Below are 17,548 nucleotides of genomic sequence, written 5' to 3'. Positions count from 1 at the left end.
TGGCCATGCTCTCAGACAGAAATCCCTGGGGAATGCATGTTCCCCTTCGGTAATCACAGGAGAATTTTTGCTCCCACCATACACATGTTATAAAGTGTTTTGAAAATACGATGGTTAAACAAACCTAATAGTGTTTTTAAACTATCGGGACTGGTGCTAAGTATCAGTGAGTCCACCATTATCACTTCCTGCAGAGAAAACACATATTAGGTCTGACATCTAAGGCCCTAATGAGTTTCGAATCCCAATTGTACAGATTATTTCTCAGTTCTGTCGTTTTTTTTTTAATAATGGATACTAATCTGGTTCTTAATCTAACATTTTGGGCAGTTTAAAGAATGTTCAGTCCTTGGAAATGTCTCATTTCCAGTCCAGGCGTGTTCGGTACATCCAGATTTCCTCAGTCTTAGAAAGTTCTTTTGCAAACCCTGCTGCTGATTCCCCAATTCAGCAGTTCACATCAACAAACATGTATTTAGCCCCTAGTAAACGTGTCTGTGGTGCATGTGGGTAGGGGGAGGGGAGGGGTGGGAGGCCGAAGATGAAAGACCTGGACTTTCTCGCAGTCACAGGAGAAAGGACACGGGCCTTTGGCAAAGCAGAATGAGATCAGTGCTGTAAGAAGAAGGAAACTCACGGAGCTTGGGAGAATGATGCCGTGGCAGGAGGGGAGGTGGGTGGTGGAGCCATTGGGAGGACAGAGGCGGCCCTGCAGTGGGGTCCGCGGCAGGTGCTGGAGGAAGGTGCCTGCAGGTGCTGCGCGTGAAGCACTTTGCAGGTGGGAGAGGCTGGAGGCATAGGAAGGGGACAGCCAGTCCGGCTCTCTTCTGGCCTGTTTTCAATTAGATTAAATTGAATTAAATGGAACACGTTAATGAGAAGATAATAGAAGTGGCTTATCCAGAGACTTCATTCTAACTAGTACCATCAAATGCCAGATAAAACATTAGATCAGCCCCTTCTGAGCTTGCTCTGAATTTCTGAGGAAAAAGTTAATTATGTAGCTTAGACCCAATGCATGATTTTCTCTGAAAGACCACCCTTGTCCTAAAATTCCTTCTAATTAGCTCCTACTTTTTTCTTCTTCTCTTTTCTGCCCAAGGCCTTTGTAAAAAAGGACCATGTGGATGCCTCCTTCAACCCTGAGGGAAATGGGTAAAGAGGTCCAACCAGTGGTCTGTGTAATACAAGGACAAATGCTCATGTGTCCCGGGGTGTCAAGGTCATGTTCTGGGGCTTTCAACAAAGAGAAACCACCATGGGTGGTCCATAGCTAGCTCTCATTATCTGACCATGAAGACCTTCTGCCCACCCACGAAAACAATTCCTTAAGAGTAAATGTAGGGCTTCCCTGGTGGCGCAGTGGTTGAGAGTCCACCTGCCGATGCAGGGGACACGGGTTCGTGCCCCGGTCCGGGAAGATCCCACATGCCGCGGAGCGGCTGGGCCCGTGAGCCACGGCCGCTGAGCCTGCGCGTCCGGAGCCTGTGCTCCGCAACGGGAGAGGCCACAGCAGTGAGAGGCCCGCGTACCGCCAAAAAAAAAAAAAAAAAAAAGAGTAAATATAAAAAAATCGTATATATATGTATATATATATATATTTACATACACACAAATATATTGATATATAAATCATATATATACATATATGTATTATGTATATATATATGTACCTGTATTACGATAATATAATAAATGTGCCATATTTAATATATATAATTGCGATTTTATATAGAGAGAAAGGCATCTATTGTATAATAGACATTTTCAGTTAATCCCTCTAATTCAGCCAATAATTTTAAATTTTCCGCCACGAAAATTTACCAGAAATTCACAAAAGCAGCCGTTGGTAGTAAAATGAACAATCTTGTCTGTGTTCCCACCTCTGTGAAGTTGCTGGCTTTCTGGAATGGTCCCAACAAGGCAGCAGTGGGCAATACACGGCTAACACACCCAGAATGATTAACATCACACTCAGAATCTGCTGGTGTGTGTCAGAAGGGCCTGAGTGAAACCAGAGAGCCTTTGTGGATACAGGAAAAAGAAAATCACAAAACCCTGGTCTAAGTAGGATCGACTTTTGCTGACTTTTTCCACTTTCCAGAGCTAAAGATAAAGTAATTAATTGCATTATGAATCATTACAGGTTCTTTCAATGGGAAATATTGGCGTATTCACCTCCTTATATTGAACACGCAGCTGCCTCCGATAGGTTAATTTTGGTTCTTCTTCCTTCCAGCTTATTACAAATCTAAACTACCTTCACAATTTATTTTTAGGATTACGGTTTGAAATTCTGTTTTTACACCGTTTAAAACTATTCCCAAGAGATTGCCTGCATTAAGGAAAAGCTGATATGTCTGTTCACATACAGATACCCAAGGGACACAGTATTTCTTCATAGGACACATTGTTCATATTTGAAGGTCAGTTGCCCTGGGAGGAGTAGCAGGGGGGAGTGGGCCCAAGTGCAGCCTCACTTGATGATCACGCCCCCTGCAGCCTAATTACTCTTAGAGCTCGTTTCTGGAATACTGGCTGCTCTCCGCAGGGTCTGGTTCCATCTGAAGCTCTCTGTAACCTCTCCTCTCAGAAGGCGTGATACTGTAGATTTTTTAAAACAAAACAGCAAGACTGCCTCAATTCTTATCACTGCCTGACCAGTTCATCTGTCTGGCGCACAGCTTCTGAGCTGTGTCCCTAGGATGTATCTTCTGCTGGAAAGTTCCCCGCAGTCTCACGGCAGCCACTTTTAGTTTTTTTCTTAAAAATTTTACTGGAGTCTAGTTGATTTACAATGTTCTGTTAGTTTCAGGTGTACGGCAAAGTGATTCAGTTATACGTATACATAGATTCATTCTGTTTCAGATTCTTTTCTCATATAGGCTATCACAGAATACTGAGTAGAGTTCCCTGTGCTCTACAGTAGGTCCTTGTTGGTTATCTATCTTATATATAATAGTGTGTGAATGTTCATCCCAAGCTCCTAATTTATCCACGTTTCCCCTTTGGTAACCGTAAGTTTGTTTTCAGTATCTGAAAGTCTGTTTCTGTTTTGTAAACAAGTGCTATTAGTTTCTTGAGTTCATTCATCTACCTTGTATGACTGAGTTGTCCTGAGCATAGCTTAGGAGGACTCGCTGATCTCTTAGATCTCATTCTTTGTAACATTTCAATTCTACATTAAGTAGAGTCATAGGGACCATAATATTTGACCCATGGCAAGTCGAAAATATCATATCCATACTAGAGATTTCATCCTTCTATGGAATGATATAGCAAGAATTGGAGACCAAGTTGAAGCCGTACATTGTAACGGAGTCTTACGTCATGTGCTGGTTACCTCCCATTTTCTGACAGTAGATCTGCCAAGCTAGCTGTGCAGCTCACCATCTTCAGTGGAGAGTTTTGTGTTGAGAATTGTCTCCAGAGTATGTTTATGACTTAGGTCCCCAGCAGTGTGATCGCTCTTCCGGCTGCCTGTACAAAGCCGCCCTCTCTGGTATGTTTGCTTTGTTGAGAGTCATCCCCCAGAGGCTCAGGTCCTGAATAACTACCTCAGTGATTTTTAAATACACTTGCCACTTGGGATTTGGAGAACTTTCCAGAGGACAAAAAGCACGTTCTAATGCTGCCCTACTAGGTTCTAAGTCTAAAACCTTGGTCTAGCAGACTGCCGTGAATTCAAATAACCTGGCTATGAAACGTTTTCTTCCTTTGGAGAAGAGTAAAGTGATCTTTATTTTGAGTTGTGTCTTGCTTTGTTTTAGAACACAGAAGGCTGCTCTCCTGGAGAACTTCTGTGTGCTTTCTCGTTCTGTCTAAGTCTGTAATACTTATTGCCCATTGGATGTCATTTGTTTCAGGTCTGACTCTTTGCTTTAACTTCCTTGAGAGCCTTGTGTTCTACCATCAAGTTCATAGACATACACACACTACTCAGTAGACCTACAGTATACTAAGATGAAAGCTGACATTTACTGGGCTTTTCTTGGGCATTGAGTATCATTGTAATTATATGCATTAACTCAGTCTTCGCAACAATCCTGATTTAGGTATTTCACAGAAAAGGAAATTAAGCCTCAGGAAGTTTACAAGTAACTTCCCCAGCTACTAAATGTGGAAGCTAAGATTCAAGTTAAGACTCCTCTGATTCCAAAGCTTCCCTACATAACTCCAAGCAGACCCTGTATGGCTGGAAACCTCCAATTCTTCAGTCAAATGAGTGTGTGTCCTGAAATACAATTTTGAGACCCAGAAATTAAAGATAGCTGATCCGGCCCCCATTTTTTTTTTTTACATTCTTAATATCTATTTCTTTAGATAGCCCTTGGGTCTGTGAATTCATTATTTTTTTTCCTGTTATAAGAAATGCTATTTCTGTTGAAGTGCTGCTGGATTTGGAAATCATTCTCATGACTAAATATTTGTTTGCCTTGGAAGAGCCCGGTGTAGGGCTATGCTGCCAGTGGGTGCTCAATAAAGATTAATGGGTGGCCACGCACGTCTGTGTGGAAGTCGTGTGTTTAGGATCTGCTCAGTTCTGCGAAAGAGACAGAAATGATGTGGGAGAGGTGAAAATCACAGGGGCATCACCCAACCCAGATCATGCGTTTCTGTTTTTTTTTTTAATTAAATTTATTTATTTTTATTTATTTATTTTTGGCTGTGTTGGGTCTTTGTTGCTGCGCGCGGGCTTTCTCTAGTTGCAGTGAGTGGGGGCTACTCTTCGTTGTGGTGTGCGGGCTTCTCATTGCGGTGGCTTCTCTTGTTGTGGAGCACGGGCTCTAGGCACACAGGCTTCAGTAGTTGCAGCACGCGGGCTTCAGTAGTTGTGGCTCACAGACTCTAGAGCACAGGCTCAGTAGTTGTGGTGCACGGGCTTAGCGGCTCCGCAGCATGTGGGATCTTCCCGGACCAGGGCTCCAACCCGTGTCCCCTGCGTTGGCAGGCGGATTCTTAACCACTGCGGGAAACCCAGGGAAACCCCTGGGTTTCTGTATTTGACTTTATTATTTAATGGTCCCAAAGGCCCAGGGGCAGAAGGAATGGGAAGATGGAGCCTGGTCTTTTCTTGAGAAATGATCGAGAAGTCCTGTGAAAATGAGATTCCAGGGCCTGCTTCCAAAGCTAATATCGACTGTGAGAGAAAACTTGGTCCTCTGATGAGGACTGAAAAGAACCAAATATTTTTTTAATTGACACATTTTCTATTATTATATACATATAAAGATGATGAGTAATATGCCATATCAGATGGTTTATTCAGACTGTCAGAATAAGGGCTGAAGCGTGAGTAACTTTCCAAAGAACCTTCTGGGAAATTCAAGCAGTGAAAAGTGGCAGGAACCAGCCATGAGTTCATCTACAACCCAGGCATCCCTGAAAATCTTGGGGGAACAAAGGAAGTTTCTCCCAGAGTACAAATACTTGGTGGGACATTTCATTTAAACTTCCTTCACTAAAAAGCCAAATGTCCATGCACTGTCGAGGTGCGTACACTCGATGGAAAGACGAGGGTCAGCCATGTGACATGGGGGATGCTGTCCTCACTGTGAAGGATGACGATTGAGCACCAAGGCCAAATCTCAGCAGAACTTTGAGATGTTAGAGCCCTCACTTGGAAAAATCAAGCTCTGCTTTGGCATTAGAGAAAGTAGAAGGAGGAAAGCCTGAATTACTAGGAACAGTACCGCAGGTCTTGGGCTGGGCTGGGCTGCGATGTACTGATACTGTGTTGTAGAGGAAGGTGTACCAGCAAGCGCATGGGATGACCCTGATTCTACTCGAGGCTTATGGGTCTCAGTCTCACCATCTGCCAAGTGAGCAGGTAGAGACTTGCTTTCCAGGGTCCGTTCTAACTCAACTATTTCAGCCTTGATGGGTTCCTTTATGAGCTGAGGCTTCGTCCATGTATCTTGAGGGTTTTGATGAGAATTTATTTATACAATTCTACCTTTAAAAAACCTTTCCTTTTATCCCCACTCAACTCTCCGTAGCAATAGAGAAGTCTTATGACATTTGATCATTTGGTGTATCAGGGAAGAGCCTGTTTCATTAATATATTACCCTCCACTGCTGACACCATGTGTTACCATTTTGTACCCCCCTAAAGAAAGGTGACTTTGACAAGCAACCCGGAAGAGATTTTAGGAAAACAGGTGTTGTAGCCAGGAGAGAACTTATTATGTGTTTGCTGCTTAAACACATGAAAATGATGCAGCTCGTGTGAACAAAAATAGTGTGAAATATACGTGTCATTATGCCCAAGGTAAAGAAAAGCACCCCCCTCAAATAAAAGTTAAAGGTTTGAGAAGTGAGAAGGACTGTGTCCCAGTAGCAGGAGCAGGGCCTGTGTCAGCATCCAGAGAGAGGGAGAATGGAGACGGGGGAGACCAGGGCTGGGCTGGGCCTCACAGCCCAACGCCTCAGTGGTGATTCTCCCAGGAAAGACCTGACGAGCTGCTGACATTTCTCTTAGAAGAATCAATGAATCTTTGTTTCCTTCTGCCTCCTCATTTGACCTTATTTTGTTCTGAAACAGAGAAGGAGGAAAGAAAGGACTGAACTGGTGGGTTGGGGATAAGGGGTGTAGGCCGAAGGCTGAGCGGAGGGGACGTCCGTCCATGCTGTGGAGCCCACGGACCAGACCACAGGCCCCTGATTGGCGCTGGGGATGTTATTGTTTGCTTACTGTGTAGTCTTATTTGTTTCTGCTTCTCATTTCAATTCTCGCCCTGGTGTGTAATAAGTCACCATCTTCCCAGCCATCATCCCCGTATTGACAAGCAAATGTCACCCACATTTGAGTGACATCCGTTGCTCCTGAATATGCAAAAGTATGATGTACGAATCAATTCTGCTTGTTTATTTAAAGCCCTTCTTGTGTGTCTTATATATTTGTTGGTGGGATACCTTGCCTCACGGCTACTCCGGGGGCTTTCCGTTAATATTATAAATCCAGCCTGTTCCTTCTCCTGTTTGCCACGGCAGATGGGAGCTCTCCTCTCTCATACTTTGCTTCTGTTCCCCCTCCCCCAAGACACACGCGGGAGATATGCTCCGAAACTTACAGGACTCTTCTATACCTTAGGAAAATATCTTGCTCAGTACTTTGGTGAAAGCTGCTTGCTTTATCTGAAGACTTTTGAAGGCATCTTGACAAGTGCCTATTTCTCATGCCTGTGGCACCTTTAAGTGAATGCAGCTTAGGTCAGTGGCTGAATCTCCTGAAAGGCTGCTAGAATTGTAAGCCTGTAAATAAGTGTTCGTATGTATACACCCACCATCTGCAGCGTTAGTAGAAAGAAGCAGCCCTTCCCCGCTTTGATGCGGTGGGCACGTTCATTTAAATCATTGAGAAGCGGCCTTTGTCTCTTCAACACACCTTACTGTTCTCTGGGAAACATCTTATTTCATTTTGGAAGGCTGGTGAGGAAAACCATAAGGTTAAAAAAAAAAATCACATCTGCCATCTGGAAAATTCTAGAGGGCTCTCCTTATGTTAAAAGTGGCATTTTGAACAAACACCTGAAACGCTGATGGTGGGTGAGCCATTAGAGAAATGCTGTCGACCCAGCCACCCTCCTTTCAACCTTCAACTGCACCCTCCGACTGGGGCTGCAGGCAGTGGGGAAACAGGGGACTTAGGTGTGACTCTTGAGTGCTGAAGGCTACAGCACGTCTGTCTCACTCCCCACCCCCATCTGTCCAGCGAGAGCGCCGCCATCGGCTGGGCTCAGCAAGGGAGTATTCAGAATCTCACTGTTCATCCATGTGCAGAGGGTGGGGGGAGAAGAGAGGCCGAGGGGGGGAAAAATCCCACATTGTCAGAGTAATGCCAAACTCCCTTTGAGTGGGATGAGAAGAGCAGATGCCGCAATGAGATGCCAAAGCGGCTCCCCTTCCTCTGCGCCTTGGGTGCCTATAAATTGCTCCGGCGCGCGTTTGTCAGCCTCCTCTTCTCCTGGCAGGTGGTACCCAGGCAGAATTCTGCGTTCAGTCTCTCTCTCGCTCCGCTCCCGGCGGTGAGGCGCTCGCCGCTGCCCGCCAGCCCCTCCGCTCCAGCCCGGAGCCTCCCCGAGTCGCCGGTGCCCAGCGCCGCCGCTCCGCGCCCCCGGGGGGCGCCTGGCCTCAGCTCGCACGCCCGGCGCGGGGTTTGGGGGATGCGCATCTATTAGAGTTTCTGGTGGTTGCCGAGGAGGAAAAGAAGAAAACAAAAACAAAAAAGGCAGGAGGAGGGCGATCCCAGCGAGCGAAAGAAGAGGAGGCAGGAAAAGGCAACTTCAGACGGAAAGTTGGTGCGAACTGGCGCAGTCGGCAAAACCGGCAAAGTCGATCGCGGGCGGCGGCGGAAAAGTGTGAGCGGCCCCGGCGAGCGCGAGGGGCTGCGGCGGCTCTGCCCTCCCGGGGGCCGCGCCGGCGCCGGCGGCAGCCACAGGTGCGAAGGGGCTCGCGGGCGGCGAGAGGGCGCCCCGCGCACCCCACCCCCTGCTCGGGGACTTGCGCGCAAGTCGCCGGGCGTCCGAGCTCCCTCCCCAGCCGCAGCCTCGGCTGGGGGGGAGCGAGAGCAGGCGAGGAGCGGCCGGCGCGCGCGCCCGCCCAGGGGACTCGGGGTTCGCAGGGGGCTGTTTTCGGCTCTGAGGAGGTCCCCGCCCAACCTTCAAAATTTTGTCCAAAAGCAGACAAGAGGATCGCCCCGCGCTGAGCCGGCTGGTGGGCAGCAGGAGGCGCCTGATCGCCGCCGGGGCGCTGGGGGTGGTGATGGTGCTTCTGCTGGTCGTTCTCATCCCGGTGCTGGTGAGCTCGGCCGGCACGTCGGCGCACTACGAGATGCTGGGCACCTGCCGCATGGTCTGCGACCCTTACGGGGGCACCAAGGCGCCCAGCACGGCCGCCACGCCCGACCGCGGCCTCATGCAGTCCCTGCCCACCTTCATCCAGGGCCCCAAAGGCGAGGCAGGCAGGCCCGGGAAGGCGGGCCCGCGGGGGCCCCCCGGTGAGCCCGGGCCGCCGGGCCCCGCGGGCCCGCCGGGCGAGAAGGGCGAGCCCGGCCGCCAAGGCCTGCCGGGCCCTCCCGGGGCGCCCGGCCTGAACGCGGCCGGGGCCATCAGCGCCGCCACCTACAGCACGGTGCCCAAGATCGCCTTCTACGCCGGCCTCAAGCGGCAGCACGAAGGCTACGAGGTGCTCAAGTTCGACGACGTGGTCACCAACCTCGGTAACCACTACGATCCCACCACGGGCAAGTTCACCTGCTCCATCCCGGGCATCTACTTCTTCACCTACCACGTCCTGATGCGCGGAGGGGATGGCACCAGCATGTGGGCCGATCTCTGCAAAAACAACCAGGTGAGCGCGGGCTGGCGGCGGGGAGGGCGGGGAGGGAGCGCGGGAAGGTGCAGGCGAGAGGGAGGAGACCCCGGGCACGGGGGTGGGAGCCCGCGGAGGAAGGGCGCGGCAGCCCCGCTCCCGGGAGCCGAGAGCGAGGGGCAACGCCGTTCTACCCCGGGAAGGCTGGGGTCGTACGCCAAAGAGCGCCCGGCGGCCTGGAGACTGTGGTTCCCGAGCCCGGGACCGGCACTTGGTGCGCGCGACCCCCGAGGGGTGGAAGCCGGGGTTCGGTCCCCGGGACAGTTTGTGCACCGCGGGGAGTCCCGGAGCAGCGAGCGACCCCCGGCTGCGGGGTTCTCAGCCGTGCGGGGTCACTGTCAGGCCCTGGCGGGGATGGGAGGGCTGGGGGAGCCAGGAGTGGGCGTGTCAGGGTGACAAACCCGGGGGAGAAAGACCGGGGCCCAAGGGAGAAAGAAGGGGCGCGGAGTGAGTCCGAGCCGGGCGCGTCCAAGGCCGAGGCAGAACCACGGGGCCGGCGGTCGCAAGGTCCCTGCGGCGTCCCAGACCCGGGAAACTCACAGATAGTCAGATTCGAGATGCAAAAACTCAGCTTTAGATTTCAGCTGAAGAAGGGGGAGATGTCATGAGTGCTGCTAACAAAAGGAAAAGTTGAGACTCTGGGTTTGTGCCGTAAAGCACGCTCGCAGACACAGAACCCAAACTCCACTGGCTGGAGGCGGAGGGCGCACGGGCAGGTGGTCGGGAGGCCGGGCGGAAGAGCCCAGCCCCGGGGCTCTGGGCCTCACCGCCAGCGAGCCCCAGGGCGCCTGCGTGAGGGTCTTTCCAACCCAGCCTTTTGCTCACAGGCGGCAGTGGCCTTGGCCTTGGCTGTGAAATAGCCTCAGATCAGCCCTCGGCCAGAGGACCTGCTCTCCTGAGCCGAGATGACCGGCGCTGCCACAAGGGCCACTGGTCTGCAGTGTTATGCTGGGGCCACTTCCCCGTTTGCTTGAGAAATTCGCGGTCATTGCAAAACCAAAGTGTGTCCCATCTCTTCATCGGGGGAGGAAAGTAATATTTGTAATTACCTCAAAGTGTAATCAGACCCTCTGCAGGCGCTGAATCAGCAGCCGCTGGGGGAGACCTTGCAGCCTGCAGTCTGGGTTGAATGCCTGGGCTTCAACTTTGCTTATTGGGTGGTCCAGGGAGTGCCCCCACCCCACCCCGCCGTGGCCAGCTGTAATTTTACAAGGACTCTCCGGCTTCAGGTCACTTCTCCCTCGAATTCAGACCTTTCTAGCTGTAACCCAGGTTTCTATTAGCAACATTAAAAGCAGAATTTATTCCAAAGTCCTAATTCACAGTATCAGAATTCTTCCAAAGTGAAAGACAAATACCCTAAACGTATAAGAGGAAGGACAAAATATCCTGTCCCTCCCGCTACCTACCACCCCTCACTTCTAAAGGAATTCAGAAGTAAGTAGCTTAAGGGACCCTAAGGTCACATAGAACAAAAAGAGGAAAAATGGCCACCAGGAGGCACTGACAGGGTTGTTTATTATAGTTCTTATACACGAAAATAATATTAAGATAAATAAAAATTATTCACAGAGCAGTGGGACGGTTATAGGTAAATGGCTAAAAAGGCCATGACGCACTGTACCAAAATAGAGCTATTGTGTCACCCTAACAAAATGACTTGTGAACAGCCCCTCAGCAGGCAGTGATGAGGCACCCATTTATTTACAAATTGGCTGTCTTCTGACTCAAAGGTTACGTCTGGCAGATACTGTCAGGCTGGAGAGATTGTTTTCAGAGGTATTAATTCAAATAGAATAAGATTCAAGTTTTATCAGTGTATAAAAGCACACTTCTTTAAGTATGTGGAAATTGCAACTGCATGAAAAGCTAGGGAACAGTACATTTCAATTAGTTTAAATGTTGATGCTGAGGCCCAGGTAAAGATTCCAAGGAAACCATTCCATATACGTTTTCTGTGTGCATTTTGGTTTTTTAAAATGTTTTTCATTGTTTGGAGTGTAGCATGCATCTTTGTATCATCCTAGCATGTACATTCTATGAGGATGGAGGGGGAAGAAAAAAAAAAAAGGCACAACAGCTGACCTTAAAATGTCTCATGCTTTGCATTGGCATATTAAGCTGATACTTCTACAAAAGGTGAGCAACAAGTTATTCAGAAAAACAAATATAGTAGAAAACGATATATTTTCTAGTTCAGCACAGACTGTTTTGCAAAATGGTTATTGCAATATTACTGTTAAGGAATTCTATATCTAGAATAGAACTGTTTTGTAAAGTCTGGTCTGCAGGCGTTGCAGATGAGAAATCTTTACAAATCCTTTTTTAATTAATATTAAAGAAAGAGTTTTTCCTTGATTTTCAATTTTGCTCTTGTCTGATCACTTCTTAGTTGGCAGGCAGTTCCCCCCTCTGAGCTGACCTAATTTGTTTTCATAAAACAGAAACTCAGAGATCCATGTCAGCGTAATGTTCTATGGATTAAGTGGATTTGGGAAGCACAGAAAAATTAAACTAAAAATGCAGTTCACTCTAGGATAGAGGAATGCCTCTGGACGATAACCACATGAGAACCATTTTATTTATGCTTTGTGTTTGAATGCAGGATCACAGATGGAAACATCAAAGGCCAGTAAATTAACCTGATGCGCCACTTAACCTTTTGTTTATGATTCCACAGAAGTACAATGAGAATGAAATTATGAGAGCATCAGTAGCGATTAATTAAATTAGCAAATGTTACCATAAATATTGTCTCTAATGACAAACCCTCCCTAATAAGATAACGCTAAGGCAGCATAGGCTGTTACATCCTCACAAACACAGCACTAAAAGGACCACGGTTCTCAGATTCCCCAGAAAACCATCAACCTAAATTTAATCTTACCATGTCTAAAAAGCCCATGACAGTGCATATTAAAGGCAAAAGTTGGACTCAAATAGCTTTCCATAGAGACTGGAAATATTTTTTTAAATGTTTGTATACATTTAGCAGGAAACCTGAATAAAAAATATTGCTATTTGAATCCAATCACTGTAATACCACTCTAATAAGCCAGTCTAATAAAAACTAAAACTGGCTTAAGGTTAGAACTATAAAATAATTAAAGACTAGTTTTTACTCTAAGAATTTATTAGTTATGGCACCATTGAACATGACATATACTGGAAACAAGACAGTTTGCGGGCTGTTATTCATTTATTAGCAAGATTAATGAAATGTCAAATGAATTATCTTTTTAGGGGCTGTGAAACGTGCACCAAAGATCAGCAGAATCTAAATAGTTAACTTACGAGATGGAAAGGTATTAGAGTACATTTAGGTAGAAATGGGTATATCGGGCTAAGGAACGGGTGCATCATATCGTCAGAGAAAAGGCTGAAATCTGTGTACATTTAGGAACCTGAAAATAGCCTCCAGGGTGGACGCATTACTTTCCTCAATAGTCTGATGGCTTAAAGGAAGAATTGTTGGAAGTTACTGGGCTGGATACTACAGCTTGAAATTTCAAGTCCCATTATACCTTTAGAGTGTGATCAGGTGAGCAGGCATGCTAAAATCACGCAAGGTACTCTGGAGTATGGCAGGTATTTTAATTGGGAGAGTCTTATGGTTCAAATCTTAGAGAATCACTTTCATTAAAAAGCAATCACACTGGCTTTATCCAACAAAGGAAGTGAAAACCATAAGGGTAACCTTCCAGTCTGTGGGATCGTAATAATGCATTTGCAGGGTTTTGTGGTAACACCTACTGAATAAAAATGCTAACAATTTTGTGGGCTCGTGGTTATATCCCACGGGATAAAAATTGCATTTTATATATACATATATATATATGTATATATATATATATATATTTAAGACTGTTGTCTCTAAATCAAGTGATTTTAATGAACCCCAGTTCCCAAATGCCCTCATGTAGAAAACAGTGTTAAAGCGTAATACCCATAGAACTTAATACTAAATACCTAAAGCACTAAATAAAAATGTGTGTCTGGTTATTAATCATAGGTGAGAAGTATATCATAGATTGATAATTAGTTAATATATTACTAATATAGCTAATTAGTATTTTATATTTTAATTTTTCTCACCCATTAAAAATCCACACATTAAGAAAAAAATCAGGTCCTAAGAGTACGGTTCTTTCTCCTTGTAGATTTTTTTTTCCCTGGGAACTAATGACTAGATGAAATTAATGAATCAAAGCATCCAACTCCTATACACTAGTGATTAATTCCTAGGAAATATTATGACATTAAATTGTATTATTACTTAATGGTCAAAACAGATCAACTCACCAAGTCGGTGTATACATTTAAGTCAGTGCTTGTGAGCGTAATTATATTTTGCTTTCATTTTATGAGTGTCAGCACAATGTTAAGAAATTCTGAATCTTTTAAGCCCTTTTCTCCTTTTGCTATATGATAGCCAGGAATAAATTTTTTAAATACTACTCAAATTACTTTACAAGTTCAGCAGTGTCAAAGAGTCTTCTCCTTTTTTAACATTTCAGCATTAATGTGAGAACGTACCACATGAAAATTTAATTTGAAAACCAATCATTTAAATTTTGATGTCTCATTTCTCTCATTTTGCCAAGTGATAAAATCTCACATATTGCACCCCAAGTCATGCATTATTACGTAGTGCAGGTTTACAAAACCACTAAATCACTTGCTGTGTTATTCGGAGAAATATCATTACAGTGGAAGAGAAACAAGCCACAAAGTAGATGTTTTACTGAAATAAATCAAGTACACGTCTGCCTATTGAAAAAATTTTTTCCAAGTCAGAATCAAAATAGAGCTAAACGGATATGAAGCCTAATTGGAGTTGAGGATGTGACAGAATGTCCATATTACTTGATATGATGGGTGGGCAATTGGACTGTTTGCAAATGTCTGTCAGCTCACTAATGAGATCACGGGCTCAACCTGAGTGGATTAGAAGCCAACCTCCATCCTCAAAGCAAACCACACATTTAGAATCACCTCAGTATAAAAGGGTATTCAATGAGATCATTCAAAAGAATTTAGAAATTTTAGAGACTTCAAATTATAGAAATGTAGCTCCTTCTATAACTTGTAGATGTGTTGAAATTAAATAGCTTATTTACGTGCACACATCACAATTAAGTGATAAAAAGGCACAAATAGAAAAAAGAACTCTGAAGACTTTGAAACCAAAGATGTTTTCATTGAGTTAAGCTTTGGGTACAGGGGCTTTTCCTTGAATTAGATTTCGAAAGCCCAAAATCAAAATGATTTTTCTTTTTTTCTTCCTGTATAGTAGAGTTACAGGAGTGGGATTTCTTTGAGTCTGTACGTACTGTGGATCTCAATTTTCTAATAATCATGGGGACCAACAGAAATTTGGATTGAACTTCTGTGCTCAAACAGCTGGTTAGGATATCGCTGCTTGGCTTTCATTAAAATGCAAAAAAGTGGCCATTTCAAGAAGTGATTGGGCACAGAGTCACAAGGAATTAGAAAAAGTCATGATTTAGGAAGAGAATAGAGTGGTATGCATTGCTTACCACATATAGTAAAAAGAAAAACAAAGACTGTTAGAATCACCTTCAGGAAAGCACTATTTTCTCCTTTCCAATAACATAGTTGAAACTGTTACAAAGATATCCTCATAAAGCCCCAAGGCCAAGGTGGACTTGGCTGTGCTAAATTCAGTGCCATGGCAGCCAGTCTGCTTATGATGCTGTGTGAATGACAAAAAAAAAAAAAAAAAAAAAAAGAAAGAAAGAAAAGAAAGCCTGAGCTTTGTGACCACCTAGAGGGGTGGGAGAGGGAGGGTGGGAGGGAGGGAGACGCAAGAGGGAAGAGATATGGGGATATATGTATATGTATAGCTGATTCACTTTGTTATAAAGCAGAAACTAACACACCATTGTAAAGCAGTTATACTCCAATAAAGATATTTTTTAAAAAAAGAAAGCCTGAGAATTCTCTCTTACAAATTCTAATTCTTGTCTGTTTCACGCAGGTGCGTGCTAGCGCGATCGCCCAAGACGCCGATCAGAATTACGACTATGCGAGCAATAGCGTGGTTCTTCATTTGGAGCCAGGAGACGAAGTCTACATCAAATTAGATGGTGGGAAAGCCCACGGAGGAAACAACAACAAATACAGCACATTTTCGGGATTTATTATCTATGCTGACTGATCATGCAAAAACTAAGCTTATTACTCTGAGTTTGGACACTGGATTCGTGTGGCTAACGTCAGTGAATCGAGGACCCCAGGGGATGCCGGATGCGGGGCGCCTCAGCTGTGTGTATGTGGGGAATTCAAATGCTACCTGACTCACATCTGTATACTCAGAAACATTATGTAAAAAAAAATATTAAAAGCAAGATAAGCAGATGTTGATCACTACCGCCAAAGCAAATATTCCTATTGTTCGTGTCGATGTGAATGAAGTCCTATATAGATCACAGATTTTTATAGAAAAATCTAAGACACTGAATTATTTCTTCCATATATATGATACTTTGGTGTACTGTGATCTTGCTGCTCTTAACCATATGTCAGCTTTGGTTCTTGTGAGTTTACCTGCTTATTATGATACTCGGGGTCCATTCATAGTGTAGGGAAGAATGATTTTTACCCTGCAGGAGGAGGTCTCATTGACATAATGCTGCTTTGTCCCCAAAGAAATTGTCTGCCTTGTACTCCTGTTAACTTTAGAGCTAGACCTGGGAATGATTCAACTTTAAGCCTTAACCTGGAATTTTCTGGATTTGAGGGAATTCCCAAGCCTGTGATCATGTTTCACATTCTTTTTCTTAGGAATCTTCTTTCCTCTCTTTTCGGGTGATAGTCTTTAAAAGTAGAGATTGAACTTGTATCATAGGATTACCCTCTAAGTGTGTAAATGTGTAATTACGTATGGTATTTAGAAAAATCCCCCTGTGTCCAGTTTGTCAATAGAATGCATTTAGGTTTACTTGGAAAGTCAGAGAAATTTATTCTTTAGTGTTAAATCAGACTGAGGCTTTTGCCTTCTTTGGAACAAAAGATTATTCGTAACCCAACGCATATAGGTTTAATTTGCGCTGGTGCATGCGTCACCAAGGGGACACTAAGTAAGGCCTTCAAATAGTTACTACAAGTCATGGCCTGAGGTTATTTCAACGTGAACAATTTCACATATAACCAATACGACAATAAAGTGTATATATTTTATACAAATAACCTGCTACATATATATATGTATGTGTACATATATATATGTTAGATGAAATATATGTATGGCTTCAGACCATAGGCACAATGGCTGTATAGCCCCAAAAATTTAATTTAAAGAAGTGTACGTGTAGGCACACACACAAACGTGTGTAAGTTATTTGACTTATCTTGGATTGAAATATATTTTGGAAGACAAAAATATATGAAGTAGCAAAATAATTTAGATGACTTCTAAGAATTATCCAGAAAATTAAATTTTATTAGGTTAAAATGCCCCGGAAATCATGTGTCTGTAAATTAGGTCTGTGGCTTCTTTATTACCATATGCCAATCAATACTTTCACTGCGTTCTGTGGCCGACTGTTACTGTTAGGACTGCAGAGATGAAGTAGCTGTCCTTTGCAGTGTTTATGAAATATATGCATTTGAATGAGCAACGTTTTTCTTTTTTCTCAGGTGGACCGAAGCTGACAGTAAAGTAGATTTTGAGAGCAGTGCAAATCCTTCCTCTCCGGTTAAAGTACACTGCCAAAAGCCATCTCTTTAATCTAAGAAAAAGATTTAAAATGCATGTTGATACGTCCTAACTATCAGACAGCTTCCACTATTACAATGAAAAATCTGTTCCACTCTCAGGTGCCTTTGAAGACTCTTTGAGAAGTAGATTTCAAAAACAGAGATTGAAAAATCTGCCTGTTTTACTGGCGAAGGACATTTGCATTTTTTTCATTTAAAGGAATTAGTTTGTTCTGTTTGGCTCATTCCTCTTGCATACTTTCTGTTCTAATACACAGAAAGCTTGATCATCGTTGATCCATGGAAATATCTTTTATTTAGCCAACCTCAACTTTCCAAAAGAGTTATGCCTGGTGTTCCCATCTGAATGTGCTGTTTGCTTGGTTTAAATGCCTTGGTCTGAGTAACTCTCATGATTTATATGATTAAAAACATGTAAGCCCGTTTATCAAGA

General features: G+C 44.6%; 2 protein-coding genes across 3 annotated transcripts in view; both read left to right on the top strand.

Moving 5' to 3' along the window:
* RSU1 (Ras suppressor protein 1) overlaps nt 1-17,548 on the top strand; it is a 356,276-nt gene that overhangs the window by 251,443 nt on the left and 87,285 nt on the right. The window lies entirely within an intron of this gene.
* Nucleotides 8,764-15,759, top strand: C1QL3 (complement C1q like 3). The gene is made up of 2 exons (XM_060121639.1): nt 8,764-9,351; nt 15,374-15,759. The coding sequence occupies exons 1-2, from the start codon at nt 8,764-8,766 to the stop codon at nt 15,551-15,553; spliced, it is 768 nt and encodes a 255-aa protein (XP_059977622.1). The 3' UTR covers nt 15,554-15,759.

Source organism: Lagenorhynchus albirostris, chromosome 1, assembly GCF_949774975.1.
Source record: "Lagenorhynchus albirostris chromosome 1, mLagAlb1.1, whole genome shotgun sequence".
Taxonomy (NCBI): Eukaryota; Metazoa; Chordata; class Mammalia; order Artiodactyla; family Delphinidae; genus Lagenorhynchus; species Lagenorhynchus albirostris.
This window is presented reverse-complemented; position numbering and strand designations above follow the sequence as displayed.